Source organism: Anoplopoma fimbria, chromosome 20 (assembly GCF_027596085.1).
Source record: "Anoplopoma fimbria isolate UVic2021 breed Golden Eagle Sablefish chromosome 20, Afim_UVic_2022, whole genome shotgun sequence".
In the NCBI taxonomy this organism is placed as follows: Eukaryota; Metazoa; Chordata; class Actinopteri; order Perciformes; family Anoplopomatidae; genus Anoplopoma; species Anoplopoma fimbria.
The window spans coordinates 21,976,129-22,000,491 of NC_072468.1; the positions used below are offsets into that span (position 1 = coordinate 21,976,129).

The 24,363-nt window shown below is 40.8% G+C and overlaps 1 protein-coding gene across 2 annotated transcripts in view; it reads right to left on the reverse strand.

Moving 5' to 3' along the window:
* Positions 1-1,037: 1,037 nt before the first annotated feature.
* The window catches only part of gramd1a (GRAM domain containing 1A), a 33,170-nt gene continuing 9,844 nt past the window's right edge, over positions 1,038-24,363 (reverse strand). For both annotated transcript variants that reach the window (XM_054621521.1, XM_054621522.1), the window contains exons 2-19: positions 21,993-22,260; positions 20,300-20,320; positions 19,971-20,055; positions 19,689-19,792; positions 19,347-19,442; positions 18,891-18,971; positions 18,102-18,220; positions 16,837-17,146; positions 15,419-15,572; positions 13,706-13,852; positions 12,328-12,449; positions 11,396-11,538; positions 8,126-8,229; positions 6,830-7,060; positions 6,141-6,222; positions 4,393-4,500; positions 3,585-3,705; positions 1,038-3,390 (exon numbers count right to left, since the gene is read on the reverse strand). In XM_054621521.1, the coding sequence (XP_054477496.1) occupies positions 3,286-3,390; positions 3,585-3,705; positions 4,393-4,500; positions 6,141-6,222; positions 6,830-7,060; positions 8,126-8,229; positions 11,396-11,538; positions 12,328-12,449; positions 13,706-13,852; positions 15,419-15,572; positions 16,837-17,146; positions 18,102-18,220; positions 18,891-18,971; positions 19,347-19,442; positions 19,689-19,792; positions 19,971-20,055; positions 20,300-20,320; positions 21,993-22,260 (2,401 nt within the window). In that variant the 3' untranslated portion in view covers positions 1,038-3,285. The remainder of the gene's footprint in view (positions 3,391-3,584; positions 3,706-4,392; positions 4,501-6,140; positions 6,223-6,829; positions 7,061-8,125; positions 8,230-11,395; positions 11,539-12,327; positions 12,450-13,705; positions 13,853-15,418; positions 15,573-16,836; positions 17,147-18,101; positions 18,221-18,890; positions 18,972-19,346; positions 19,443-19,688; positions 19,793-19,970; positions 20,056-20,299; positions 20,321-21,992; positions 22,261-24,363) is intronic.

Here is a 24,363-nt window from a genome sequence, read left to right on the forward strand (position 1 = left end):
TTTTTTTTAACCCCTTTAACATTAATTTCCTTTTTGAGCCGCAAACTTCTTTCTCACCAACAAAATGACCTTTGTTTTTCTAATAGGCCGTACACCGTTTTAATGCAATTTCAATCAAGATTAAACAGAAAAATGACAAAACTAGTCCTGAAACGACTCTTCAGCCTTTCCACTAATCAATAATTCATTCGACAACTATTTTGATCATTTAATAGTTGTTTAAGTTGTTTATCAAGCAAAAAAATGTTCTGGTTCCAGCATCTCAGGTGTGAGGATTTATTCTTTAACTTGATTTTAAATTGTAATAGTCTTTGGGTTATGGACTGTTGAGCACAGAGAGTGATTTGGAGACGTCACCTTGAGCTGTGGGACTTTGCGATGGACAATTTTAAACAGTTTTCTGACACATCAACACCAGAATTAATTTCCCTCAGTGACATTTCCCCCGGCAGATTCACAGATTTTAAAATGGTTGTAAGTCACTTTCATGCGAGACCATTTGATTAGACAGAAACTACCTCAATCTGTAGAAAGATGGCTGAGAAATGTGAATTTATGAGCACAAATTAAATCTACCAGGCTCCCTGTTATCGCTTTTATCTCGTGACTGGATTAGTTTAAACAGAGAATCACTGAACTCGCTAACGTTGCGCAATATAAGTGCTTGATTTAATCCAGTAGAGGTTTTTTTATTTGATCTCACTTTCACAAAGTCTACTCTAGAGTAGAGTTGACAGAAAATATATTTAGTTGACCCACTTTCTATCCATATTCTTTTTACATTTTCCTAGATGAAACAATAAATCTAGAATTTATCAGCAGATTCAGCAATAATGAAAATAATAATTTAAAAGTGGATTCTGTGCATCATTCGGTAAATAAAAAAACCCCCAAATAAATTATATTTTTTAAGATTAAACGACTGAAACTTGTTACTATAATGCTGATGGAAAAGAGAGCTCAAATGATTCATTACTTAAAACATCTTGATAATTTATTATCAAATAAATTCCAAAACATAAAAAGTTCCAGCTCCTCAAATGTGGATATTTGTTTTTCTTTCTTCTCTCTTACATAAAACTGTAAGACTGCTTGATGGACAAAACGAGCAGTTTAAATATGTCAAATTGGGCTCTTGGATACTGTGATGGACATTTTATTTTACTATTCCCAGACCTATTTTGATCAGATTAATCAATACGGACAATAACATAATCCACTGCATAAATTTGACCCACATCTTTTGGAGGTAAAGACACACACAGATTCAAAAGATGAGCGAGGAGTCGTTGCTTGTTGTTGTAGAACTTTTCATTTCTCTCCATGGAGCGGTGTGCAATCACATCTTTACAGTACATTATCATCCCCGCTTCTCATCCGTCTCTCTCTCTCTGTCTCTCTCTCTCTCTCTCCCATAATCTACCCCCACCCTCCCCTCCCTCCCTCAATAAATATTACACCATTTTGTTACCCGCGGATGGCCATGCACAGCGTGGCCCACATGCTTCTGTAGACGCCATTTTCAGTGAAACAGAGAGAGAGGGTGAAGGGGAGGAGCAAAGGGAGGAAGAGTAGGGTGTCTGAGTGATGAGAAAAAGAAGAAGAACAAAGAGGGAGTACAGATGGGGTGAGATGTTTTCACATCATCGGAGAGGACAGGCTGAAAAATAAACGACAAAATAACAAAGATAGAAAATGAATTTGAATAAAAAGAGAAGACGAGTGAGTCAAATTAATCTTACAAACACACACAAACAAAAAAACAAAACAATACTGCAAAAACAGATTCCCTTTTTTCTTCACCTGGGCCCACAGAATTCTGGTTGGTCCTTTTTGTTTTTCAAACGTCCGGCCCAGTGGGACGACGAAGTAGCCGACTGTTTAGGTTTTCCCACCTGATCAAGTCAACGGTGAATCCTGAACTGTTAAAAATCCGACTCCGTGATTAAAAAAAAAGAGCGAGCAACCAAATGTGAAAGAGAAATCTCAAAACTCAAGAAACGCTAATATGAAAATGTAACATCTGAAACACTGTGGACTCCTCGTGAACACACACACACACACACACACACACACACTCACACACACACATCAGTCAAGTCAAAATCCTCAATGCTTGTTTTTGTTTCTGCCTCTACACACATTCACACACAATTTATCATTATTATTATTATTATATACTACTTTGTTTGAAACATTCAAAAAGTACTAGCATCACTATTGTCATTATTGCTGTGACCAGTAATCGTTCTCGTTCTTGCTCCTCTTGGTCCGCACCGTAACAGCAAAAATCAGAGCACAAAAATACCCCGAAACGACTCCTTCAGAGCAGGACAGGGCTTCAGATCAAAAGTCATTGGTGATAATAAATACTGTCAGTCCAGTCAGGCGCAGCTTGTTGTCCGAACGAACAACCCGGCGCACGCTGAAAAACAAAAAATTTAAAAACCCCACCAGAGGAGTGGGAGGAGTGGGATGGTGTTTGAGATTCATCTTCAGATGTATAATTTACATCTAAAAATAAAGCTAAAAGACTAAAGTGTCTGGTGTGGAAATGTTTTCTCACCCTCGGACACGGAGGAACAAATCCCTGACGGAAAGAGCGGGTGTTTCTGGGTGTTTGTGTGGGTCACATCCACACAGCAGGTGGTAGTGGTGGTGCCCCCCGCCACCCCCCCCCCTTTTTTTCTTTTGATTCAGCAGGCGTTCACTATAGAGGCAAAAGGTATCTAGCTGTTCCCAGGACTAGGAGGAGGACCTCCCACTTTCCAGAGTCACTGCTCCCTATGAAATGTTGCAGGTCAGAGGAGGAACTGAAGTCTGTGATAGTCATAAAATGGGAGGAGGGGGGGGAGTTATTCGGGTCAACCCGGGAGGCCATTTTGAAAAGTCTCTGATTCTGGATGGTCTGCATCGGCCCACCAGTGGCCTGTTGCCATTCTCTACATACAGGTGACTCGCAGCTGTAGGTAAGTTATTGCTGTGGTCCTGACAGCTTCCAGGCTGAATGAGTTCACTGAAGTTGCTACTGGTTGAGGATGAAGGCGAACGTCGCCGTTTTCAAGTCAGTCAGGCGAGGAGAATTGTGGGTAATGTCCTCCCCCCACTGCATGTCCCACTCCTGATTTTTTTTCTCGATTTTTGGAAACGAGGGAAAGAGCAAACTGTGTGTGACGATCCGAGTCGACCAGCCTCTCTCTTTCCAACTCCATCAGTCCACCAGGGTGTGTGGTCAGAAGTGGGAGACAGTCAGGGAGGGAGGAAGGGGGGGGGGGGGGCGACGACTCAGGCCCCTGTCAGGGACTCTGACGGGGTATCATCATCCGGGGGATCCCGCTGCACCTCTGGGACCACGATGCCCCGGTGGAGCTTTTCTAAAGACTGCTTCATCTGGGAGATAAACATGGATGGGGTGATGGGGGGGGGATGATGGAGGGATGAGAGATACTGGATTACATAATGGAGTAACAATCCAGCACATTTTAAGCACAAGCAGTTTGCGTGACGCATTAGCTTTCTTGCCGTCCTGAAAAAAACATTCATACTTTTTTCTTTTCCACAAAAAGTAAAGCACACAAACCGACCTGGTCCAGCAGCGTGACGGAGGACTGCAGGATCTGCTGCCACTTGCTGAGCTGAGCCTGATGGAACTGCCTCTGAAGCTGCAAGACCTGAGCCCACTCTCCAGCTGTCTGGGGTAAAGGACTGAGGAGAGGAGGAGAGGAAAACAAGGACACGGGAGAAAGGAAGAGGTGAGGGAGTCGGTAGTGTAGACCAACTGTAAACTCAACTCTGACATGTTAACACTGTTGTTCATATGACAAACGTGTTAGGGACGATTGTATATTTAGACAAGGAGCAGATCCAGAACAACATAAATATTCATTTGAAATTGGGTTTTATTAGCTTGATGAATATAAGCCCAATATTTACTCTCCTTTTGGCTCTGTTCTTTAGCTGCTAAATGCTCCACGTTGTTCACCAGCTAGCTGCTTCCTTTGTTTTTCTGATATTTGGTCCCGAACAGGTAGTGTACAGAGTTTTTTTTTTTTTACTCTATGTTAAAAAACTGCCAACAGAAAGCCAGAAAACAACCTGACCTGAGAACAGTGAGTGAACCAAAACAGTTGCCGGCCGCAAAAAAACCTCTTTGAGGGTTCATCAATATAAGTGACATCTTTCTCATATCATTTATTGTTAAAATCAATAAAATATGAATTAGCCGTTCATCTTTTCACCTTAAGAAAAGGCTTTGGATTTGTTGCTATGCAATAACTTAATACTCTGAGGGATATTTCACACCTCAGATCCCACAAGAATAACACCACAAGCCTGAGACCGCACGCCAATCTACAGAACAACAGAGAGTCTGTGTTGGTGTGGTGTGTTTACCTGTCAGCAACAGAATAGGAGTGCCATGTCTCCAGTGTATGGGCCGCTCTTTCCAGAGCGTACAGCTTGTAGAAGAGCAGCATGTTGAGAGCAACCAGCACCACCAGACTGACGGGGACAAAGAGAGAGAGAAGAGAATCTTCTGATTTACTGACTGCTGTGGAATTACTTCGGCAAACCATTAAGAAAATAACAGTAAGAAAATCAACGGCAAAGAAATGACAATACTGCTGACACCAAATGAGCACACACATATTTGGATTCAATCACAACCCAGCACTTATTCATAACACAATGTCATTTTATTACAGGAAAATTCCACCCTGACAGTAACGTCAGTGTTTAGCAAATCACTTTTATACTCTATATGTTGCATTCCTTGGCAGAATTATTCGCTGGTCTATTTTTGTTTGCTGTTCGGAACTGATCAAATGTGGATGTCATGATGTAATATTTCCAGTTAAATAGACTCAACAAATCACACATTGCTGACACAGATACAGATTGCTACTGGAGACCAGAAAGTGGATCGAAGGGTTTGATGCTTATTGCTCAAATGGAAAACCTGTCCTTCTCTGCTGCTTCTGTTGGTCTCTCCATCTTCACGTCCGGTGGAGGAAAAGGGGGCAGACCAAAAAGAAACACCTCCAGATTGTGACTTATCATACATAACAGTCTACGGATGTTTTACACACCGTCATGTTTGCTTCAGTTCTTATAAACTCTGGTGCGGTCGCCCAGTTTTGTGCAGTTTGTTTGGAATGCTGTCAATACAACTCTGGTTCAGACTGAACAACTAAAACAAGTTCCCCCCTGTGGGCACCGGAGAAAATATATAAAAACATAAGATACAGTAAAGTGCTGCATCAGTAGAATTAGATTTGTTTTTGAGTTCACATGAAGCGGACTGGAAATAAAACGGCAACAATGTCTTTTTTTTTTTTTATCAACTAGAGATGTGAAGGGTGCTTCAAATCTGATTTTTAACTGAAGCCAAACTGAATGGCAGAAAACAAATGCAGACTTAATAATCACTCCAGTTTGTGTATCATCTCTGTGTGAAACAAGAATTTTCTTCATGTTCAGTTTTAATGGACTTTTATGGTATCAAAAGGGTGGATTTTTCCCGTGTCATTCACATGTTCTCTTATTTATGCAGCCAGTGGTAGAAAATCAAAGCGAACTCATACGAACCTGATACAGATCCTATTCACAAAAAGGAATTGCAGAAAGGAAGGAAAAAGCAGAAAAATAGCAAGAAAGGCATTGTGAGGCTATTAGTATGCAGAAGATAGATATCCAATGTGTCTGAATGAGGGAGCATTCAGACAAGAATTGAATCAAGACAGAATAAAAGTCAATACAATCAAAAATATACAATCAAACCGCAGATTTGATCAGGTAGCAACCCCAGATAGGAAAGGATATACAAGTATTACTAAGGCGGTAAACCGCATGCGAGGACACACACATGCTTTTGTGTGTAAACTGTATCAATGTAGTACACTCAAAGTCCCTTCCTTATATAAAAACACTTAATCTTTATTTAGAAACGCTCATCTACATAACAAGTAACTCATTGTGTGTGATATTGCTCGTGAATAGGACATATGATTCATAAGATCAGAGTGCAGTAAAAGCACAAAGCATGCTGGAAACGACCTCGACTCAACAGGCAGAAGGGAGAGCACCAGGATTCAGAAAGGCTGCTGTTATTCATGGACTCAAAAACACACAGTTGAACTTACATGAAGCTGACGATGAGGAGGATGGTGGATATACTGTTGGGTCCTCCTCTGGAACGCTCCCCCAGCTTAATATACTGAGCACCTAGAAGGTTAAAAAAACAGGACACATGGTTTTTTTTTTAGCCATCATTGTGTTTTTCCAATGTGTATTTCTGAAATTGTCCTAACCAAATTAAAATGACCATCCATCTGAGTCATTTTCATAGAACAGCTACAAAAAAAAATTTAATTGTAAAATGATGAATTTGTGATTTAAACTTTTCTTTCTAAGTGCCAGATTTTGACTGAAAATTCCTCTCTTTAGTTCTTGACATCCCATTATTTTCCAGGATCACAGCCTATGTTTGATTAATGATGGCAACTTTGATTTATTGTCCAACCAAATCCAATAGATTTTCAAATCCTAATTCAACCAATCATAAGAGTGACAATTGTGCATCTTTTCTAGGTTGACTCTGATAAAGACACAGTTGCGTTTAAAGGCTGTGAATCAATCAGTGTGCTCGAGTCCCGTTTCCCCCCTCTGGTGGAACGATGCATCTGCAGTGCAGTTCCAAACAGAACCACTAGAGGGCGGTATTGTACAGAAGATGGATTGAGTGTTTTTGTTTGAGTGCATGAGCTTTAAGGATTGAAATCCCTAGAGTTGACCCAGAGTTTTTCCAACAGCTGTATCCTGGCCGACTTACTGGCTTCTCTCCTGTCTCTGTCCTCTCCGACTCCTCTGTCCCCTCGGTCTCCGGAGCCCAAGCCTCCTCCCTCCCTCTCTCTCTCCTTCTCGCCCTGCCGTCGAGAACAGGTGCGTTTCCGGCGGCGCAGGGCCGGAGGAGTCTTGGCGGCGTCTGCCCCCACTGCGTCGCCCGTGGTTACAACGGTAACCTCAGTCTGCATTAGCGTCTCCAGCTTGCACACCTCGCTCTCTGCAAAGAAAGTAGATGGAGAAATTAAAATACACAGGAACGAGAGGTGGAGTGACAATATTTCACGTTATGTCCTTAAAACATGGCTGAAAAGCAAATCAGAAGACGACCAAAGGACAGTCAACCATATTGTCGTAGTAGCACTTCAGTATCAAAAAAAATCATCTTAAATGATCTTGTTTGACAAGACATTCCTTTAATTAATTCATATTTTAGATAAGTTTAAGTATGTGTTGGTTCGCGGCAAAGTTCTGTATGAAAACACTTGTTAAAATATACATAAAAAGTATGCATAGGTATAGATATAGACAGATATATAGAAATAACAATAAGCAGAACACATGTTTGAGTGGCCAAGCACGTTATCAATACCAAAGCCTTGGTAGTGATCAGAATCAGAATCAGCTTTATTGGACAAAAGGAATATGACTCTCAACGTACATATGCAGAAATAGTTAAATAAAACTGAAAACAAGGACAACAAGTAGAATAAGGGAGGCATAAACATTGAACGACTATGTACACGTATAAATATAAATATAAATATAGATATACAAAAGTATGTATATGAACATAACACAACACAATGAAATCGAGGTAATATTGCAAAACGAAAGTAATATTGCAGTATGACTAATTAAGTGTTGGTCTGAAAACCATTGTTAGTTTTAAAAGCATTAATCCGTCAAAATAGAACAAGTCAAGTTCCGCCAAATGGAAATGTACATAAACCGTTGACCACACGAACAGACTCTCATTGTCTCATTTATGTTGAAAAGAGAAGGCAGGAGAGACTCTCAGAAGCATCATCAACAAGGCAACATGAACATATTCAGTCTACGAATACACACAAATACACAATAGGTAGTGCTCTTAGGATTCGTGGCCTGCAACATGAAACTGTGCATTTGGCTTTTACGTCAAATGTGTCCTGCTGACAAGAGTTTCACTTTACTTTTCTTTGGTTATTTGTGAAAGGGTAATAAGCCTGAATAGGTCGGATTGGTTCTCCACTAGCTGTGTGTATACAGACATAAGCTGGAGGAGGCGGAGCATGTGACTCACCCATGTGTCTGAAGTACTCCTCAATGCCGCTCCAGGTGTTCTTTTCAATCAATGCTTTCACCAGGCTCCACGGCTGCTTCCTGTAGCAGATGTCTGATGACACTCTGGGCAGAGGAAAAGCAAACATCCCCGGTTTAAAACACATATAGACTAACCTCATGTGTTCACAAAGAAAAACATCACATATGTGACACTAAATCAGTACCGTTTCTCCATTCAACTGGGCGCCCGACAATAACCGGCATATTTCGCAGGTGGTCGACAAAGATTCATGCATTTCCTGTAATTTTCATGTTTTAAAAGGCTCAATCCAACTGACAATTTCAAGTTATTACCGGAGCACTTCAGTAAACTCATTATGTAAGATATCATGTCTCTGTGTTCCAAAGAAAGCAATCAGAAGATCTGCAGAAACGCCCACATCAGCAAACCAAAGTTTAGAAAGCTAGAGACATGTTTTTGCCAGAAAACCCTTAAACTAGTGACCATCAAATACTCAAAGATGCCTTTTTTTTTTGCGATGGATACAAAACGTATTAGTTGTACATGATAAACAAAAGTAGAGGGAGCCGCTTGTCTTTACAGATCTTTAACAAAACTAAAACAGAAAGTAATCAGAAAAGCTGCAAAACGCTAAACCTACTAGGAAATTTTACATTTATGAGAAATGTAAATGAGCTACTGTTGGCTGAATAGGTAGTTTGACGGACTAAAAGAGGAATTAAAGAGAGGAACGAGAAAGGTAACAATCCAAACGAAAGCAGTTGATGACAAAGAACAGGATTTTCTGCACACAACTTGCAGAGGCAGTGTTTCAGAATAGTTTGATGTATGAAACATGGAGAGCTTGCGAGTGTTATAATGATACGTGTATGGATTGCCTCTTTAAGTTTAGACTTTCTTAAGTATTTACAATCCACTTATGTGCTGCAACACACTAGGTTAGCATTGTATAAATCTATAAGTCTTATTCTGTTGTCTTATTATAATACAGTAATTATTTATCAGTGTAGGGGCCAGAGTGGGATGGCTTCCTTTGTCTTATACCAGGTTATAGTGAAAAAAAAACAAAAAACTGGGAAATAAACAAAGATGAACTATTCTAAGACTTCCCGCTTTGCAGACTAAATGTATTATAAACACTTGAATACTTGTGAACCATAATAACCTCTTCACTGATAGATTATATTCAGAGTATTAGTGGTAGAAAGGCTCCAAATAAAGACATCTAGTGAAACAGCTACTGACAACAGACAGCGAGACAATCATTGCTCTTACTTAAATGAAAAAAAAAAAAAAAAAGAACATGTCTTGAAGCTACGTTGCATCATAGTCCATTGAGGCTGCTGTGAGTGGAGAAACTTCTGTGTCTGCCTTTTGCGGTTTCCTCCTCTATGATTGTGGACCGTCAGTGGAAAAAAATGCAAAGAAAGATTGCCCTTTCTCTTTGATCCTGAGATGCTGACACACATGGACCCACTGTAAGCTGATGAGGCATCAAGTCAGATACTAAGCGTAGCTAGTCTGTTGTGTCTGCAGAAGTGAGAAAATAAAAAAAGGGGCTTTGCGATAAAAGCAACAATAGGTGTTTAGTGTTAAGACTGACTTTCGTTTTTTTTTTTTTAGGTAATTTTTTTAGGGAATAGAGAGCTCTGAGGGGATTAACTCATGTGAGGGATGCTAAGGGACCTGAACAACTCAACTTCAGTTTGCATCATCTATTTTGCTGCAGACTGAGGCCACGTCCACATTAACCCGTTTTCACTCATTTTCAAATGAAAGCGGGGTTTTAAGATCTCCGTCCACACATGCGTTTCAGCATCGTTTTCGAAATGATGTGCGTCCAGACTTGCTCCCCTGAAAACGAATATCACGTGACTATTCACGTACACTGGGCATGCGCATGATGGTGTACTCTTGATACTTGTCATGCTTGATACTTAAGAACTTCCTCTAAAATCTTCCTCCATAAACTCTAAACAGACACATTTCGTGGAAGTTTTTAGAAGTTTTATTTTTCAAGCTTAGTTACAACACTGCAGGTCTAACTCTGTCTCTCCCACACAGACAGCACATGTACTTTAAATGAACAGTCAGTAAACAAAGTTTACTAGATTATGGGTCCATACATCTGGTCAACACAAGTACGTCATTAGTCTGTTCTGTAGGGCTGATAAGGCCGCTGGACACGCCCCTTTAATCTCTCCATAACAGCTGATTCCAGCTGAAGCCAAAGACACTAACCCCCTCCGGGTTGCCATGGGTCACCTGTGCTCCCCTGGGTCCTAAGTCCCTACATGTTTGAACGTCTATGTACAAACATTTGTAACAAATACCACATTCTCCATGTTGAATTAACCTGGTAGTCGATCGGTATCAAGGCTGTTGTTGTTGTTCTCTTACGGAAAGGGGTCACGTGGTAAGGGGGTGACGAATCAGGGAATGACACGTCATAACTGCTAAGAACCAATCAAATAGCGAACGCCGGTGCCTACGTCATCGTTTTTGGACTTCTTCGTTTTCAGTCATCCACACTATCAGGAAAACAAACGTAATTGTTTTCGGTGCCCTAAAACGCTGTGTAGTGTGGACACTCGGTGCAAACGCAGAAAAAGATATGCGGATTCATTTGAAAACGGGTTAGTGTGGACGTGGCCTGACAGGACATGTGATGAAACATGATCCCGCCTCCTCTCTGTCTCTCTCTCTCTCTCCACTGTTTGGATTAGATTGTTTATTTCTGTGTGTGTGTGTGTTTCCCCTTGCAGGATACTGTACAGTAGAGTGTATCATAAGTGGACAGTTGTTCAGCGTTTGTTGCTATCTGGTTTTAATTTAGTGTTCATTTTGGTTTCCCTCTCTTCCACATATATTTCCCTCTCAACCTATTCACTTCACACCCCCACTGATGTTACTCCTTATTACGTGTTAAGTCAAAGTCATTCGTTGAAGTAGCTGTATAAAAAAATTGATTGAAACTTTGCAACTTTGAGTCAAAGATGTTTTTCATCATGAAACTTACGAAGAAAGTAAAAGACCTGTGTACACAGTTGTTTTAGACTAGCGCACATTAGCAAAGCACTATCTTCTAGATATATTCAACACTTCAGTAACAGGATCTGTCATGAAATCGTTCTTAAAGGAAATGTAATGCTGAGTGTGATTGTCACCGGTGTCTCTTCTGTTTTGACTGTGGTTTTCACAGTCGACGGGTGAGCTAAAGAGTAAAAACAATCCCTCCCACTATGATAATACGAAAAACAAACCTACCGGAGTCGACTCTTGTGCTTGTTGATGGAGGTGAGGCAGTATCTGTGGACAGTGTAGAAGTAGTCCTGGTAGGGGATGCCCGAGGTGATGACCTCCGAGTCCACCACGAAGCACTCTCCCCGGGCGCTGCTTTTATGCAACGTCTGGAAGCAGGATAGAAAAGCAAAGCGGCATAGTTAATGTGATGCAAACTTATTGGTTTCCTCTGCGATTCTGGATGTTATGGCTTCTTTGACTGATAATGAACTGCTGTAAAAGGCACCAGTTCGCTTCATCACAACTGCTTGATGCTCCGCTCAACTGGGGTGTGCGACAATTTCTGTAACTTTCTCAAACCGGCAATGTGCCATTAAAACCCACTTCACACTATGATTAGCTAGCTGTGTGGTTGGTTTGAACTCCCTCGAGCTCTTTATCCATTCTTCACACAACTGTTTCTATCACTTTTCATGTGAACAATAGAATGCAACACTATGAACGTCTTCCAGGAGAGACTGTATGAAAATGTGCGCCAAGTCAAGTAATAAATGCATATAATAATGCAGTCTTAAATGCATTATAAAAAGGAACAAAGGTTGGGTATCCTGTTAACAATTTGATTTGGCTGCTAAATATAAACTCAAATGTAGATTTTTAAGATGATTTTAAAGCGTTTAAAAACTAATTCTTTGTATATACATGTATATCCCTAGACAAGTAAATAGTGCCACTAACGGTGACAAAAGACACCTTTGCTTTTAACAAAAGACAAACAAAGCAAAAATTTTAAATAGATCCTCAAGTGACAACTACATTTGATGGAGAAAGTTCCACTCAATGTAAAGCTAGATACGTTTTTCCGTGTTAGTAATTTGCCTTTATCAAAGCCTGTTTGCCAAAGGGCCAAATAATGAAACGAAAAAAAACAGGGTCGGTGTTTGTCACGGACTGACCTGCGTCTCCACCACAGGGGCAGTTTTGGGGCCGAGGGGGTTGTTGAGGGCGATGGTGTAGCTAAGCACACGACTGGTAGTCCCACTGCTGATGTCCTGCTGCCACTCACCCACCGAAAGGTCTAAGAGAGAGAGAGAGAAGACATGGAGAACATGAGTCAAAAGAGAACAAGATGTAAAAAAAAGTCCCAAAAGATTTTGAGAAAATAAGACAAGAGAGGAAAGATAATGTATAAACGAAAGGGAGAGAGACCAAGAGATTCAGAGTGGTTGAAGGGAGAGAGTGAGAGAGTGAGAGAGACAAAAACAGCGGGTCAATCCACACTTCTTCATTAAAAAAAAGAAAAAGAAAGAAATGCCCCAATTAGAGCTATACAATGTTCCCAAGCTGGGCTTCCAACTGGGGTAGGCACCGGCCAAATCCACTCAGTGGCTTCACCTCTGTCCTCATTTTAACTACTACAGTTCCAAAGAATACACTGCATCTATGCAAAGACTACCTTAATAATTCATCTATTGAATAAATAAAACTAAATAGCTATACACTGGCAAGGCAGGTTATGAAAAAAATAAGAGAACGAGTGATGGAGGCTGGTAAACAGTGTGGCACCCTCATTAGTGGGACAATACAGCGGGGTGCACAATGTCTTTGAAGGGTGGGTGGTCCTTCACTACATTTGTATTCATCAGCAGGACAGAGTAGCACAGCTGCTTCATAAGGGCAATGAAACTACTTTCAAAAGGAAGAAATGAATCATGACTTTTTTTTCACACATTAAAAAGACAATTTTGCGGATGTATTTTTCTTACTCTACTACATAACTTACATTGTAGCAACAACGCATATAGATACTCGCAGTGCACTTGCAACTGAGTCAAATGTCAGAAAGAATGTCAGACACAAGAGAATGTTAACTTAACAGAGCAGTCAATCACTCCATGTTAATGTTTGAAACACCTTTCCTGTGATTATTGTGGAAGGAGGAAGAGGCGGACAAGTCCATTAAGCAGCAGAGCAAAAACAAACACCGGGCCCCAACTGTCACTGTGTCAACAGGAAAAACTGGCTCTCTTGTGCTTAATGTTATGAAACAAGTTAATGCAAGTTCTGTGCTGGTTGCTGAAATATGTGGAGCATCACATCATCTTGCTGAACACGGTTTCACAGCATGAGAAAGAGCTCAGAGAGGATCTCTGAAGCTTAGGTTCAAAAGGCCCAATAAAAAGAAAAGTATGTTTCTGCATTAAAGTCAGTGGGAGTGTTGTAACCCAAGAGAAAATTGTGTACCAACTGTTTATACCATCATATTTGTGTGTGTGTGTGTGTGTGTGTGTGTGTGCGTGCGTGCGTGCGTGCGTGTGCGTGCGTTTTACCTACCAGTAAAGTGTCTCTGGGAGAAGAGGTGCTGGATGAAGTTTGTGTCCGCAGAGAAGAGCAGGTCGTGCAGTTTGTCCACACTCATGCGGATCGCGTTGTTCATGTGCAGTCGCCCGTTCAGGTCAGCACAGAACGACTCCACCTCACCTGAAAAATCAAAAAGAGGACAGCAGACTTTTCTTTAGATTCTATTTTAAACTACGTATTTCTTTCCAGTTGTGGTTTAACATTCATCCCCCTGTTTTGTTCTGATATCAAATCCAGTTCCAGTTCTAGAAATGAATCCACATGAACGCCAGCGTATGTAAACATTGAGGCACTTGCACATGTTTGTTTAAGAGATACGTTTGACATTTAGATGATCTCACTTACTCTGGCTGCGATAATGAATTTATTGCAAAAAAAAAAAATTCAGGGAAAACAGATTGCTGCCTGGTGTCTTTGCTTATCCCTATATGGGTGAAAGCCTACCGAGCAGGTCCTGGTTTATACATTAACATCTTCTGTTAATAAATATGCGATCTGTGCTTAATATTAAACTTACTTGGAGGCAATTTTAGGTAAATCATCTGCCAATCTGCCAAACTAACTATTATTGTAATTTAAGAATAATTGTATTTAGAGAGATTGTAAAGTCACTCCATGTTAATTATGAAAAACCTTCCCTGCAATTATTGTAGAAGGAAGAAGAGGTGGAAGCACTGAAGTAGAAAGAAACATATCATTCAAACAGATCAGGAGGAAGGGAAAATAATATGACTATCATAACCTTCAGCACCTTTAATAACAATGAGGTTAGTTCACAGTAAGATTAAAGCTAACAACCTTAAATGAGCACAGTAAATCTAGAGGACAGGACAAGTATAGAGATTAGAGTTTAAAATAGCAAAACAGCATAAAATCCCACGAGAGTGTATATGCCCTTAATGGGACAGTATAACCTAAAATCAAACCAGTAGTGCATAAGTAGTAGTACATAAATCTCAAATCTATTGGAACTAGAGGACACTCAGCTTGTAGTTCTCAAAGCGCCCAAAAACTCAACATCAATGTCTCTTTCCAAAAATGATGACCTGGTTACTCAAGATAATCCACAGACCTTGTTATGAGCGGTTTCATGTAGGAACTATTTTCTTTCAACTGAACTACACCCGCAAAACATATCACAGCGCAAAAGGAAGTGTACCTCTTCTCATGGACATGCGCAAGATTTAAACATTAATGGCGTCCTCCTCTGCTGAGCTGTAACGTTAGCTAGCTCGGTGGTGCTAGGTGAGCTAGCAGAATGGGCTATGGATGAACACTTCTTCTGCGCCGTGATAAGGTTAGAGGGTTCAGTTTGATAGAAATAAAACAGTGCCTACATGAAACAGGGAGATATCTCTATTGATGATATCTCAAGCACTCAGCAACTCACACCAAAACAATCTGGTTTGATAAAAAGCACTAAAAAATAAGAGGGGAAAATATGTATTTATGATTTTGGGGTGAACTGTCCCTTTAGGATAGATTTCACCTTGGTGTATAAGCTTAGTTCAGAACCACTGACTGATGTGTATTTATTGTTCAATCAATTAAAACATTTTAAAACACTTAAAAAAAAAAGTTACCATTAAAATATATGTATTCCATCTACTCTAATATTCCCATAATTGACACTTTCTCATCACTCCTGGGTTTTTGTGGTCGCTTGTTTACCAAAACAACACTCACTCTCTTCTTGCGTGTCAGAGGAGTTGCTGGGGTCCGTGGGCAGTTCCTCATCGTTGGTTATGTCCAATGAGGAGAGGTTTCCCAGACTGGTGGTTGGAGGGGGCAGCATGTAATTGGCCGACTCGGACAGGCTGTCCACTCCCTCTTCCAGATTCTGATGCAGTGAGGGGGAAAAAACGCACACCAGAGGATAGTTAGTTAGCAAGAGAGTTTGTGGAGAAATCACCCCATTGTCATATGACTTGAGCGGAAAGAGGCCTCAGCTGAGCTGAGCTCGTGTTGACGCAGCCTGAACAGACATACCACCGCAGCCGTGCAATTAATCTGAAACTGACACACAGTCAACACAGCACTCCATTCATTCACTTTAGCTTGGCTTGGGTTTGATCTGTCCGTGTCAAAATCAGCAACCACAGCAGCCGTTTCTGAGCAGACCTGATTGGACATAGAACCAACTAGAACAGCAATAGTATTTTGTGAAGGATTATTGGCCTTTTTTAATTTAATTTAATTTAGTTTTAAATTATTATAATTATATTATATATGATTATATTTATTTATCTATGTTTGTTTTTTATATTATCGCTGTGTTCAAAAGGTGCTAGATAACAAACCCGCCATGCCTTAGATTATTTATTTTTGTAATCAAGCATCTGATTTGAATTTAAACTGTTTAATATAAAACAATGTATCACAGTTACAGACAGGGATCAGATTTGTATCAACACTTTACTAAGTCCCCGATCTTCTATAAGGGTCATGTCATTTATGTTTTAAGAGCCAGTGAATATTAATGAAGTGTTTAAATGAAGCCTCTGAACTCTATTTATACCAGATTGTACAAATCAGATTAGTAAATCAAATACAACATGAATCACAGCTGGCTAGATCCCATTATTTACTTGCTATCAAACTAACATTACACAAACACAGAACAAAACTTTGTTGTAGGCACAGATTTTGTTTTGAGGGGAAAAAAAAGGTTTAGTCAACAGTTTGCAAATATGATAGCTGCTACACTAGTATTTTTGAGTCGAAAACAGTTCCGTAAACTGGGACGTGAACGGTTGCACTCTATGCACACCTGACACATTTTGCGAGGCTGTTGTGATTCCAAGTGTCCTCAGTCTTGCGCTGGCTAACTGGCTTTGTCTATTAAGTATTTGCCCCACAGCTACTCTAGCAGGGACATCTACGAGAGAGAGAGAGAGAGAGAGAGAGAGACTGCACACTGAGCACTCAGTTTGAGTTTGTTGAAGAGGTCAAGCCAAGGAAGTTGATGGAGCAGAGTGTGGATTATACTTTATTCAGCCCGTACCTGCCTTGTTGCTAATGCAATATCAGTAGCATGAGCAGATGGAACAGTGAGCTTTTGCTAATATGCCAAAGTATGTGCGGGTGTGATGAAGAACACTCACAAAAGAGGCAGCAGCAGAGGCCGGGGCAGAGGCAGAGGCGTTGGTGGGAGTGGTGGACAGCAGCGAGCTGTGGGAGCTGAGCGGACTGGGTTCGAGGGGGTCAGAGCTGTGTCTTCGTCCAGACGACGAAGGCACCTCTATGGGCAGACAGGAGGCGGAGGGAGGGGGAGAGGAGCCCCCGAGGTGAGTAGCTGAGGGAGGGCCTGCTAGACCACAGGGCACCAGGGGAAGGGGGGAGCTGCCCGTAGAGGTGACCGACACTGAGCTCAGGTCTAGTAGATCCGTAACCGACACGGACTCGTCTCCTGGCCTGGAGAACAGAGGGAGAGGAAGTGAGAGTGAGCGAGACAGAGACATGTAAACAGAAAGCCTCTGAGAGAAAGACAGACAGGAAGGGCGTCTGTGTTTGTTAAACAACTTACACAGAGAGGGGTCGGAAATCCTTAACCGCTGACATAAATAACAACACGTAAAATTTGATTTAATGACTTGAATAGGGTCTCAAAGTAAAGACATACAACAACCCCTGTCTCCTAAAATTAAGGATCCACTTGCTTGGGTTAAATAGCAAACTAGCCCTTCATGTTATGTGTATTTCAGTTGGTCTGGTGGTAATTGCACATACATGCAACCAGAGAACCCGATGAATATTGTTTTCCCTTACTGCTTTGTCTGTTCCAGCAAGTTAACACAATAAAACTGATACTTCAATGTCAGTGATAGTGAACAAAAGTCCCAAAACTCTGCAAAGGAAAAGACTTTCAATTAATGATGCATAGTCGTTTTTTTAAAATTTGACGATCAATAGTATTTAGTATAATAAACAAAACAAAAGAAGCATGCTCCTGCCTGAGCTGACACAAGCTTGACTCTTTTATCGTTATTTATCATTATATTTGTTGAATAATCAAATTACACAGGAAGGAATAATCAATTCCACAAGACTACTTATTCTTTCACTCAGAGTTTTATAGTTTTATAGGGGAACTAAGTCCAATTCCAGTCTATGACAGTTTCATAATTTTAGTAAAGTAAACCACTCTCTTCTATCACTGTCTCATTCTTTGTCTATGGAGCAGCTCCAGACTTCATATTTGATTCATGTGGTTTCCTGCCTTTGAGACAGAGATGTTCTCAAATATTGATTGAACTTGGCCATATTGGAATTCTTAATTTAGGTGGCATTTCCCTGTTAGCATACCTGCACACAAACACAAACAATACAAGACTCTCCGATAAGCATGTACTGAGACATGAACACTCACAGAAGGCCGTTCATGTGTTCGGTGGTGGGGGAGACATAGTCATCGTCTTCACTGGTGAGGCCCAGCTCAGTGCCGTAACACTGGTGTACGATGTGCCAGAGCTCTTTCGGGGAGAGAGACTGTGAAATAAAGACAATATTCTTATTCAGTAGTTGATCAGGATCACATTGAAATAACTGATTACTGAGGGGGGGGGGACACCCAACCACCCGAGACTCAGCCACTTTAATATCAGCATGATAAAGGTCATGCATCACACAATATTTTAGAACCAATGACATTAAAGATAAACATGTTTTTAGTCTTTTCCTTGTCGGAAGATGAAATTTGTGCTTTGAAATAGACAACATTGACATCTGGCATGCATGATGACAAATTTATTAATTCATAACAGCAAAAAAGTAGGTTTGAAGTTAACACCTCTGATTCGAATCACAATATAGCATTTCATGTTTGTTCTTGGCAGCGACGGAAGTGTTTTGTTTGACAGCCTTTCGCAGGAACATTAAGTCAATACCCTTCAGCTATACGACTGTTGCCATGTGCTTTCATACCGTGCCGCTGTGTTTCTGCGCCAGCGCTGTCCAAATAAATGTCTTCATCCAAACGCAGCAAATAACAGTGATTTAAATCGTTCTCTGAAGCCTGCGTTTGTGGCCACCTCCTGCTTCTTGACACTTTGTGCTATTCTAAGACGGTAACTACCAGCCATGTAACAACAGGCAGGCAGGCAGGCAGGCAGGCAGGCAGCAGCACAAACCGGCAGGAAGGTCGGAGAGATGACTGTACCTTGTCTAACAGGGCGTTCTGCCACAGACGGAAAATCATCATGAAGCTGCGATCCCTTGCTCCGAAAGATGTGAAGAAGTGCTGAGAGGGGGAATATCAGCGGGACAGGAAGATGGGGGGGGAGAAAGGAAGGAAGAAAAAAGGAAAAAAATGTGGTTTGACTGATGGTTTTCCTCTGTTGGGATGTTTGCTTTGTCACAGTAAGTGGAGATATAAGTTGAGTCAGCTCACTTTATACTGCTTCACTAGCAAAAAAAGGATCATTTACAGTAAACAATATCAACAGCGAACACTTTTCATGCTTTAGAAGCAGCAGTTAACTTAGATTGTAACAGATAGAGAGAGTGTTAGTACAATATAAAAATGGATTTTTGTAACAGATTAAAAATAAAAGTCCTAAGTTCTTTGAAAATGGGCCAAAATTCTGGCTCAATAACATTTGTGCTTGAGGCTGACCTTCTCATTGTCAGTGCTGATCTGGATGGCGTTTGGGATGAGCTTGGCAGTCTTCTCCTTGGTCATAGAGGTCACGTCTTTCAGCAGGATAGTGATCTGTAACGAGAAGGAGGGAGATTTACTGTATGTGTGTGTGTGAGTGTGAGCATGTGTGCTTTGGTGTGTATGTCTGTGTGCCATGCTCTTATCGCATCGAGGGCCTGAGCGTATCTGTATTGAACTGCAAACAAGTGCATTAAAACAGATTCTTATCTGATTGCAGGTGTCCCATTAACCAGGTTACAACTGGCTTTTGATTGATTGTTCGCGTGTACATGTGTACACAGTGTGTGCATGTCTTACAGTGGTTTCCCAGCGGAAGATGTTACTGTAGAAACAGAGCCAATTCTCTGACAGATAAAGGCGGCCCTGAAGCAGAATGTCCTTCTGCAGAGCGCAAGAGTAGTCTGTGGAAAAGAAACAGGAAAAGAAACGAGGTCAATTGAAAAGAGAGAGACAGGGGTTTGAATCCAAAAATCCTTTCAACAATTCAAGAGGAAGATTTTTGAAGTGATGGGGTTTGATCAGTATTTAATCTTCTTGGTTATTTGGTGACACATGCCAACATGCTCTTGTCGCACTCACCCACTATAAGTCGCTCTGTGTCAGGAAGTTTCTTAAAGAGTTTACGAAAATCCTCGTTCCGCTGTTTGTACGTAGGACTGAGAACCTGAGGGTGAGAACAGGAAAGAGAAAGGAGAACCTGGTATTCTACTTCACAACCAGCCAGCACAACAGTTGATAGTCTTGAGCTAGACTGGGATGTTTGGTCAAATATTTAAAAGGATAAACAGTGTTTTTCACACATTTTTTTCAATGCTTAACATTTTAACCATGTCAACTAGTTCAACTCGCCTGAACTAAAAAAAACGGACAAACAAAAGCCCAATGACGGGCTGTAAATGTATACTTACATTGTACCAGCTCTGCATTTTCTGTAAAGAAAAGAACAGCACATTTAGTGGTGGACAGCACTCACATTCCTCTGCAACAATAAAAAAAAAAGTGACAGTAGAAACTGATTTCAAGCAGGTATGGAAAATCTACCAGCACACGTTTGGTAAAGTAAAGCCCTTCGATATCTGTATCTGTATGCATGAGATCCTGCCAGTCCAGTCCTGAGGCTGAGCTTTCTTTGTTACATTGAGGTTTTCCGCACTTCTCCATTTTTATGAAAGGTATGTGTCACTGACTAACTGTAATGAGCAGTCATTAGTATAATAAGCAGTTCCTTTCACAACAATGAGCCTGAAATAAGAGATGCGAAAGCCGAAAGAAAACCCTCAGTGACGGGGAACTACAAACACTGTCAGTAAATTTACAGAGAGCCATTTTACAGTCTGCTGACGTGGTAGCATTTTTCTTTTTTTTTTAAAAGGATGTAAAGAAAATACTAAACAAATATTTACATTCACTCAACAGTTGAATGGCATCTACCACCCACTCAAACATTTTTTTGTATTCAACCCTTTGTCTTTTTTAGGGGAGAAACGCAGGCTAAAAGTGTTTGCACATAGAAGTGGTGTACATATTCTGAAAGCTCGGAACGTGAAGATTAATTTGAAATGCAGCTCAGAAGACTATGTCAAGGGGTTCTAGTCTAGTTCTAGTTCAAACTAATATTTAATTGATTTATTAAAATAAATTGTGACAATGTAAAAGGGCTTGGAACATTAAGATATAAGTATAAGATTCCCATTCTCCATTATGTCGCAAAATTTACCACTCAAGAAATGATAATGGATTTATTTTTTTAAAACTCCAAAATACCACCTTAACACACCAAGACCTTGAGGAACACCATAAAAAAAATCTAACTTATTTGGCTATTGTATGAAGAGAACTTCTGTTCTGAACACTGCTAACAAAACCCCCTTATTGTCAATATATATATATATATATATATATATATATATATATATATATAGAAAAGACATCCATCCTCTGATTTCTAAAGGTCTCTTGTTTGTGGTTGTAACGTTTTATGAGGTTTGAATATCCCAGAGGTCCCAACATTTAATACAGAGACGTCAAGTCTAAAAAAAAATGTACTCATGGGAGCCAAAGTTATCACACATGCATGGAAAGAGTCTGAGCTTTACAGTCATACCCAATTAATTCATCACAAGACTGTTTAGGGACCCCGGTATGCAGAAGTATTCAAATACATCATTTTAGAACAGCCGAAAATAAAATGAAACATATTTTTATTTAGACCCAAACTGATGGGATTACTTCGGAAATCACCGTGCCAGTTTTCCCCTCGCCAAAATGTAGCTTTGGAGCGTTGTTCAGCCCTCTTTGCGACAAGCTACCATGACATGTTTGGTACCAATGGATTCATTTGGTCATGTAGTTTCATATGACACCAGTAAGACGCTACAAAGTTGTCAAGACTGCAGAATAGATAGTCTTGTTATAACAACAACATGTTTGGTTTAGTCCTGTCATTGCTCACTGTGATCACACAGAAATCATATTGTAAATTGAGCTGGAATATTGGTAATGAGTTCTTGTCTCACCTCTTATTATCTGCAAATCTAGAGTTTAGGATTTAAGCTTAGCCCCCTTAACATATTACCTAGATCAGTGGATATTCTGAGTTACCTTGGCATTGCGGCTGAAGTGTCGAGTTGCAAGCGGGTAAGCGGATGTGAGGGATGAGGCGGAGGGTATGGAGGGCAGGGGGCTATCTGAACCTCCTCCTCCACCTCCTCCTCCTCCTCCTCCTCCTCCACCTCCACCTCCTCCACCTCCTCCGACGCTGCCCTTCTCTCCTCCTCCCTCGCTCTCACTGGCCCTGCCACCCCCGAGGACCCTGCGCCGCAGGGAGGGAGAGCTGCCGGGGGTGCTGCGTGGAGAGTTACTGGCCGTACTGGAGGAGAAAAAAAAACACAGAGATAGATTCAACTCAGGGGAGAATAGAGGAAACTTTTATCGCTCAACATCTGCTCTGTAATGCCATTAATGTCATGCTATGGGGAAAGGCTGCGGCCGCTTCCTATTTGACAATAGCGTGCCATCTCAAACTGCTTACTGAAGACCAAAGAAAAGCCATGTTCAGCCAGTGTGATCAGCAAAACTGATTTTGATTGGTACAACAGCCGGACAGTGAAGGTAAACAAAGACGGTATGTAAAATGGTCTGAAGACAATCAGACCTAGAGTTTCATTTAAAACAACACTAACAAGTCTACCAAGAACTTCAGAGTGTTTGAGCTATAATCACAGATCTGATGATTTAAAAAACTGAAATGCACCATAATTACACACCACAATGAGCCAATTGTAAGAAATGTGATTGACAACAACTATAAAATTCAACGACAATTTCAAGACAACACTTGGAGCTGTACACCAATCTCAGAACCCATTGTCCTTCTTTCTGACACTAAGCCTCTGGGACCAAGCGGCATCCTTTCTCCTTATTATTCACAGTCAAATTCGTAACTTGAGCTGAGGAACAACGCGTACGATCGATTGTTTAACGTGCAGCCAGTGTACAAGCTAATTCGAAAAAAAACAACACATAAGCTAAATCATTGTTAGACGATAGCCAATGTTCTTTTTTTAAATTGCATTTCAGCCAATTTGTTCCGCCTCTTTTGCTCTCCACACGGACGGTTTACCTGCATTCCACCAAAGCCTGCTCGAATGTGATCAATACTACTCGCACTACAAACGGAAAGCAGCCAAAACATTTGTGTCTGCTGTGCAGGAGAGTGACGCGTTGAAATGGTGAGATGTACACCTCAACACAGTTCCAATGTTTTCACTTTATTCCTCTGTACGCAAAACTCCAGAGCAACAGCTGCCAATTCATTAATGAAGCCAAACCACAAACTCATCACTTCATTTACTCCCTGTAAGCTACATTTCTCTCCACGCACCAAACAACCTCGACCCATAAACTTTCCCCATGTTAAACCTTGCTTGGTCGTGTGTGCACCACCTAAAATCAAACCTGGCCTGGGTGGTGTTAGGATGGAGATGGGCAAACACGTTTTTGAAATATGCATTCTCCTGGAGAAATGTACAGAAGAACATAAAGTTGTCAGAGCTACTGTTGGTGAATTAAGGCATCATCAACGCATGTTCTTACTTTATTCTAGACGTTAAGCATTTAAACTGAATATTGTCTATACTCTTTTATAGTGCTTGGCAGTTTTCCTCGTCTCTCCATGTTGTTTGTACATAATCAGACCTAAATGCAGTTTTCAAATTCACCATTTAAACATGCTGCATCGGTTTCAAAGTTCAAGTAGCAGTTTAAGAGTGTCTTAAGTGGTAAAACTAATATATTAACTTATGAATGTAAATGATTGGCAGTTGTTCTGCTCGCATTCCGGCCCAACAGTGTTGTAATATTTGTTTTCATAATCTCCATATCCACTATAACGACCTGTTCCTCTTGACTAAAGTAGGCAACAACAAAAAAAAGAAAAAAAAGCTCCATTTTGTGAGCTATCTATAATTAATTAACAAAAAAATTCAAACAAATGACACGAGTACAACTCTGTCCCTGTAAACTCGGTTGCAGATATCAATGAATGAGTCAGCCGTGATCACCTCCCTCACAAGGAGCAGTGGATCTCTGTGGGTCCGCTCCTCAACCACACTAGGTTCGCAAAACAATCCCCTAAATATTGCATTATTCATTGCTGCAATCTCATTCAAGGGCGTGGGATAAGTACCATTAAAGCCATATTGAGGCTTGGTGTGTGTGTGTGGGACAACGGGTGATGTAAATCTGTGTCGCCGTTTGTTTACAAGCCGTGAGCAGCACAAATGTGACATAAAGCTCTCTCTATCGTTACCAATGTCTCTGGTGGTTAACATTAATGATTGTCCTCTCTCGTGATGCTTATTAAAAAAGCCACGCGAGGTGCACACAGCTCCTGCACACCGACCCCCCCCCAAGAAAACAGTCCAGTCCAGCAAACTAATGCATGTTGTCCAGTCCAGACAATACAATACAC